At 43.4% G+C, this 7,344-nt stretch overlaps 1 protein-coding gene across 1 annotated transcript in view; it reads left to right on the forward strand.

Moving 5' to 3' along the window:
- LOC143277177 (chymotrypsin-like serine proteinase) overlaps positions 1-1,669 on the forward strand; it is a 7,345-nt gene extending 5,676 nt beyond the window's left edge. Inside the window, exons 5-6 of the mRNA XM_076581941.1 lie at positions 430-578; positions 1,166-1,669. Coding sequence (XP_076438056.1) covers positions 430-578; positions 1,166-1,510 — 494 coding nt within the window. The 3' untranslated portion in view covers positions 1,511-1,669. The remainder of the gene's footprint in view (positions 1-429; positions 579-1,165) is intronic.
- Positions 1,670-7,344: the final 5,675 nt, after the last annotated feature.

Consider the following 7,344-nt stretch of genomic DNA (forward strand, 5'->3'; position numbering starts at 1 on the left):
CCTTCTTCTCTCTCCTCCTTCTTCTCCTCCTCCTTCTTCTTCTCCTCCTGCCTTCTTCTTCTTTTCCTCCTCCTTCTTCTTCTCCCTCCTCCTCCTCTTCTTCTCCTCCTCCTTTCTTCTCCTCTCCTCTTTTCTTCTCTCCCTTCCTTCTCTTCTCCTCCTCCTCCTCCTTCTTCTCCTCCTCCTTCTTCTTCTCCTCCTCCTCCTTCTTCTTCTTCTCCTCCTCCTTCTTCTTCTCCTCCTCTCCTTCTTCTTCTCCTTCTCCTCCTCCTTCTTCTCTCCTCTTCCTTCTTCTTCTCCTCCTCCTCCTCCTTCTTCTTCTCCTCCTCCTCCTTCTTCTTCTCCTCCTCCTTCTTCTCCTCCTCCTCCTCCTTCTTCTCACGAATGATCTGATAGTGAGCAAAGTGTGTGTGTGTGTGTGTGCGACAGGCAATGAAGGAGGAGCCAATACTCTGAAGAAGGTCAGCATGGAAAAGATTAGCAACGAGGACTGCGCCAGGAGGTGGATAAATGTCCGGGGGGCCAAAATCAACGCCGGTCACATCTGCTTCTTCGAGTCCGGCAAAAGCGCCTGCAGTGTGAGTGTGAGGGTGTGTGTGTGTGTGGGTGGGTGGGTGGGTTGGGGGAGGTGGGTTGGATTACAGGGTCAGAGTCAGGGTCATACTGCTGCTAATGTTGCTGCTGCTACTGCTGCTATTGTTGTACAGCACCAGCAACAGTTTTAACAACAGCAACAACAACAACAATGATGATACTACTACTACTACTACTACTAATCTTACAAGTACAGTTGTTCTTCTTTTAATCATCACATTATCATTCTTCTTCTTCTGCTGCTGCTGCTGCTGCTACTACTACTACTACTACTGCTGCTGCTACTACTGCTACTACTACTACTACTGCTGCTGCTACTACTACTACTACTACTGCTACTGCTGCTGCTGCTGCTGCTGCAACTACCACTTCTACAACTACTACTGGTCTTGCTGCTTTTTCTACTACAACAACAGCTACGACTACGACTACTACTACTACCACCACCACCACCATTATCGTTACTACTACTACTACTACTACTATCGTTATGGTTCCAGGGGGATAGTGGCTACTACTACTACTATTACTACTACTACTACTACTACAATCATCATCATCATGGTTACAGGGAGACAGCGGTGGGCCAGTGCGCTGCGGTAACGTGATCACTGGAATTACGTCCTGGGGCAGTTCTGACTGCGGGGCCTACTATCCTAGTGTCTACACCCGGGTGTCCGAATTTCACGGGTGGCTGACCAGTGTGGCCGGGCCACAGTTATCTGGTTCTTCTTCCACTTTCTCTTCTTGTTCTTCATCGTCGTCATCATCGTCGTCGTCATCGTCGTCGTCATCCTCATCGTCATCGTCGTCATCATCGTCGTCGTCATCATCATCATCGTCGTCATCGTCTTCTTCTTCTTCTTCTTCGTCGTCGTCGTCTTCGTCGTCTTCGAATTCGTCTTGTTCATCTTAAAAGAATAACAGACGAATGTAACTAACTTATCGAGAATTTCAGTCTTCTTCTTCTCCTTCTTCTCCTCCTCCTCCTTCTTCTTCTTCGTCTTATATTATAAAAGCTAATAAATCTGAATTTTCGCTGCTGCCCAGCAGCTTGGTCACAGACCACACTCATCATAGTCGACGTAATGTTATTTTTTCGTCATCTCGTGGCACTAACATGACGTCTTCTACTGCGTCATGTTCGAAATATTCCTTCACTTGTCTATATACATCTCTCTCTCTCTCTCTCTGTCTGTCTGTCTGTCTGTATCTCAGTGATTGTGTATAACCAACACCACGACAAACTGGACTGGTAACTTCCACGAAATCAGGGTTCACAATGAAAACCCATGGACGCTTCTCGCTTCTCGTGTTCAGTCCGACAAAAACCGTTCCAAGGTTACACATCCAGAACAGTCCTCTTCTTTTCAGCTCCTCCACTTTGTTGACCTGCTCCAACGCCGTCACCTGTAAAAAGCAGAGGCTGTCGTCAGTAGCGTGAGGGGTGGATATACATACATACATATATCTCTCTGTATGTATGCATGTGTGTGTGTGTGTGTGTGTGTGTGTGTGTGTGTGTGTGTAGCAGCTGAATCCATATCAGATCACAAACAATGGCTCTCAAAACTGAGTCGAAACCACAGCAAATAAGTCATGACATTTACTTCATTTAGGTATGAAGATTGCCGTTGAAACAGGTCCCTGACTATTGGAAAGATACTGCTTATCGTGTGTATCTCTCTCTCTCTCTCTGTCTGTCTATCTCAATGTATATCCATGCACGTATTGCGAAGACATCATCTTTTATTTCTTGTTTGGACAAGCCGTGCTTTTAACACCTGAATCAATTTCTCTTCTTGCTGCTGATGTCGCCATTGTGAGTTGACCGCCCACATGTAGAGAAGTGGGTTGAGAGCAGAGTTGAAAGGCAACACGAACACAGCCATGGTGTCATGGTTCGTATCGAAACCAGTATATATATGATAGTCAGTCGTGTCCGACTATGACCATCAGAACAGCAGAGGAGGCAACTGCTGTTCCGACTATCTGGGCTAGAATTTGATAATAGTGGAGAGTGTCTTGCTCAAGTACATCCCCACTCTCTCGGCCAAGAGGGCTTTAGGACAGTCGGCGTTGGGATGGTTCCCAAAGGCCAACTAGCCCACAAGGCTGCAGCACTAAGAGCCAGTGCAATTTTGCCTCCTAGTTTGAGAGTCATTGTCCTTCACAAAAAGACTAAGCTGTAAATGGTTTCCCATTGACTGGAGAAATCATTGATAATACAGCTCTCACTTTGCTGTTGGCCCAAACGTAAACTTATATCAATCTGTGATATAAGCCGAGTGTTGGGCCGTAACCCTATGAAAACACAGATGTACAAATTAACATGGCAATGGAATATTTCAGAGTAATGTATCAATCCTTTGGAAAAACATCATAAAGACACTGCTTCTCTCTCTCTCTCTCTCTCTCTCAATTTATATCCATGCACGTATTGCAAAGAATATCATCTTTTATTTCCTGTTTGGGCAAGCCTTGCTTTTAACACCTGAATCAATTTCTCTTCTTGCTGCTGATGTCGCCATTGTGAGTTGACCTGCCCACATGTAGAGAAGTGGGTTGAGAGCAGAGTTGAAAGGCAACACGAACACAGCCATGGTGTCATGGATCGTATCGAAACCAGTTACACCATGAGAACTCATCATCGTCACCAGTCCGAACGCCAGCCAGGAAGCAGCATCTGTAACAGCCACTTTTCTCATAACATGCACTGAAGAATGCAATGGTGTCTCTGCTGGATTGAGAGTTGTTCTGTACTTTGGAGTTTCTTTACATATGACAGCTTGGCCAGCTACAATCATCACACATAAAATAAAATTGACTGTCACAATAGCTGTGAACCATCTGAAGTAATGTCCAGAGTGATAGCAATCAGATAAAGCCAGACGACAGAGACCAGACAGACTCTGGAGGCCCCAGTGAGATAGTCCGGGAAGAAATGGAATTGTTGCCAACAAAATCCCAACAATCCACACACAGCCTGCAGCTGGTAATGGTAATCTCCTTCCACCTTTCGGGAAACAAAGTACAGAAATGTGATACAATGTTATATACCAAATAACCAGTTCTGAAACTGTACTTGACAGAGAAGAAAAGAAACCCAGCCAGCTTGCAGATTATACCATTTGTCCATGCTTTTTCAATCTGGATGTACTTTCCGTAAAATATATTGTCTGCTGTCACGATAATGCTGACGTGACTTCCCATACACATATCAGCAAACTGAAGATGGACAACAGCACTGATGGAACTGCTTCCAATAATTTTTTTCACAGCGTGTGAAGTCATCAAACACACAATATTGCCTATCATGGCAGAAACGCCAATCAACCAGAAGAAAATTCTGTACAGTTCAGTTGGTAGCAGTGCTGTACACGAAGGGAGTACAGTGTGTGGTGCAAAACACTTAATGTTACCAGAGTGCTTGGGAAATAAATCCATACAGCAAAATCTGTAGTTTGATGAAAAGATACGATCCAGCTGATCACAGGATGAAAACAGATCTGAAGGGAAGTCAGTGACTCTATTCCCCTTTATATCCAACTCTTTGAGATGTAGTATATTTTTAAAACCCACTGGTCCGATAGTTTCAATAGCACAGAATGACACATTCAAAAACTGCACATCAGGCAAATGAAAGGATAACTTGTTGAAAAAGATATTCAGATATGTTTTTGATACATCCACTCGTGTCAATTCATAATGGACGTCCTTTTTTGCTTCACTGTTCATCGTTCGAAAAGGATTGTGTTGTAAGTGAAGAACTCTTAAGTTTCGAAGCTCAAGAAAAACTGTCATATCAAAGGTTCTTAGGTTGTTATTGGCAAGATCTAAATATTTCAGGTTTGCAAGCTTTGTGATTGAAATATTATGAAGGGCGCACTTGGACAGCGTCAATCGAACAAGATATTTGTTTTCACTGAAGTAATCCATTGACATATTTGAACCTTTTGCGTCTACATATCGTAAGTGAAGATATAGATCTGGAGAAAATGGTTTGTTACAAAGGAAAACATAGCCCTGACACAGACAACCTTCAGGACAGGTCCTGTCACACAAGAGTTCATCATCCCGCTGTGGACACTGACCCCAGCCATCACACAGATGATCTCCATGCACACAAACTCTGGACCCTCGACACCGGTAGAAACCAGGACACATTGCTGTCTCACAGTCTTGTTCATCTTCTCCATACACACAGTCAGAAAATCCGTTACACCGGGTGTACACAGGCAAACAATACAACCACTCAGCTGTGCAGCGATAATGACTGTGAGGACAAGAGTCATCAGCTGTCACCACCTGTTGAGTGAAGTAACCTGTCCCATCCAGATTCACATAAAACCTTTGCTTCATGTCTTTCTCTTTGACATCAGCCAGGAAGCTGTAGTCATCAGGACACCCAACCTCATCAGAATTGTCCACACAATCTGCGTATTGATTGCAGCGTTGACTGAGTGATACACATTGACTGTTAGAACATAGAAAACCAGTGCATGAAGGGTGTTCACAAAATGACTCATCGGTACTATCTGGACAGTCTGGTCTGAAGTCACACACAAGAGTGTGATGCACAGTTGTGATACCATCATCACAACTAAACATGGTGTGCATGTATGTGGTTTTCCTTCCCATGACAAACATATCGGTATGCTCTGCATTCGTAATGTTCATGTGTGTGCAAATTGGTGCATGCGTTGTTTTCATACATAGACGTCTTAAACGATGTGAAAAAAACACATGTGTAATTTGATTGTCTGTGGAAATTGATAAGGATTGTTTCGTATGGTTAAAGATAGCTTCTGGTAAGTGTAAATGAGCCAGTGACACTTGTGAGTATGGAGCATCGCTGAACAGTACTTCACAAATTATCAGCCTTGTTGGGTAGTTTATATAAAAGGCGTACATGAAACTTAACAGCATGTTGTTCAGTATAATTTGACCAGCACGTGCTGAGGGCAGGTACAGAGTCTCTAAACTGAAGTGACTCATGGTGTACACCACAGTGTTGTCAGACCATTTACAAAACTTTCTATATGCATACGGCACAGAGTCCCAACCACACATTAAACCTATAGGTGCTTCAAATATATTGAATTGTTTAAAGAGATGATGAAAATTTACCTGTTCCTTTCTGGATTTTGCTGAAGCTAATCTTCCACCTATTTTCAAACACTCATAATGGGACAATAGGGCAAGAATGTGTGTGTCCATGGACACTAACATGTAACACTTGTTACGTGAAGCCACCAACCCCTGGCAGTCAGGACTGCTGAAGGGGCAATGTTCTGTTTCATCCCGTGCATCTTCACACTCTGACTTCAGATTACAGTCCAGATGACGTTGAAAATTAGCATAGTAGTTTACAGAACAGTTGAAAAGGCCGTTTGTAAACTTTACAGGCTGATTATTTAAACACAGCTTGGACACAAATATTCTGAGACCAGGATGGTGGTCTTCCCAGTAGTGAAGGAGGATCTTTAGGTATGTTGTGTAAAATATTTTAGATGATGGATTATCAGAACTGCAAATACGTTCAACACTTTGGCGAGTTGTATTTGGTTTTGAATGAAATTCTATCCAGTAACGTTTATCAGAATGACCAGCACACCTCTTAACTTTCCATATCTGTTGAATGCTCATCATGATCCATCCAGAGGGTACTCTCCATTCCACACTAAATTCCATGTCTGCATATAAAACGTTTACATATGGTGTTGATGCATATCCGGAATATTCAAGTATATATTCAACAATAAATTGGTGACCATTAATTGTTTCAAAAGAAACTTGTCCCATAGAACTGTTGACGTTTGTGATCACTATGCTGTTTCCAAAATGTGATTCAACAAACATTTGCCCAAGGGTATGACGATTGCATAACAAAGAATACCTTGTAAAGAATGGCACGTATATTATAGTTTTTCTGTGCTTAGAATCACACCAGTACACCAGTCTCTCTACAAACGCACGTACTTTCATACCCTGTGGCGCCTTTACATGCAGCTTACAGAACGTGTTGAAATCACCACACACCCCGTACACCACTCCCTGTTGTGTTGTGTGTTGTGGTAACTTCCATTTACAGTCTGACGCATTGACCTGCAACACCATGATGTTTGTGTTGTTTTGGTTTGGAAAGTGCTCTACACCTGGACACATGTCACTGATGTTCAGTAGACCAGCCCAGGTATTCATGTATATGCTGTTCACACTCCACTGATGTGTGGTTATATCAGCGCACACAAAGAGGAGGCAGTGTGCCAGTCCACACAACACTGCGATCGACTCGGAAAAGACATGTACACTGCCCGTTCTGGTGAGACTTGTAGCTGACACTGTGTAGTTTGGTTATTGTCGTGACCATGCATTGAAGTCAAAACATTTCAATGTAAATGATGTATTTCATAAGAAATTTAGGCCCGAAACTGTGTGGAGTTTCATGATCTATTTGTGGCGATAGTCATGCTGATGTTTGTGCGTGCGCGCGCGCGCGCGCGTGTGTGTGTGTGTGTGTGGGTGTGTGCATATGTGTGTGTTTGCGTGTGAGTGAGTGTGTGTGTTTGCACTCGCATGTATGTGTGTGTGTGTGTGTGTGTGTGTGTGTGTGTGTGTGTGAAAGTGTGAAAGTGTGTGTGTGCGAGAGAGAGAGAGAGAGAGAGAGAGAGAGAGAGAGAGAGTTTTTGACGCTTTGATATTTCATTGTCACTACCTGCATAGGTCTATTGACAAGGGGGTGATCAG

Source organism: Babylonia areolata, chromosome 33 (assembly GCF_041734735.1).
Source record: "Babylonia areolata isolate BAREFJ2019XMU chromosome 33, ASM4173473v1, whole genome shotgun sequence".
Lineage (NCBI taxonomy): Eukaryota > Metazoa > Mollusca > Gastropoda > Neogastropoda > Buccinidae > Babylonia > Babylonia areolata.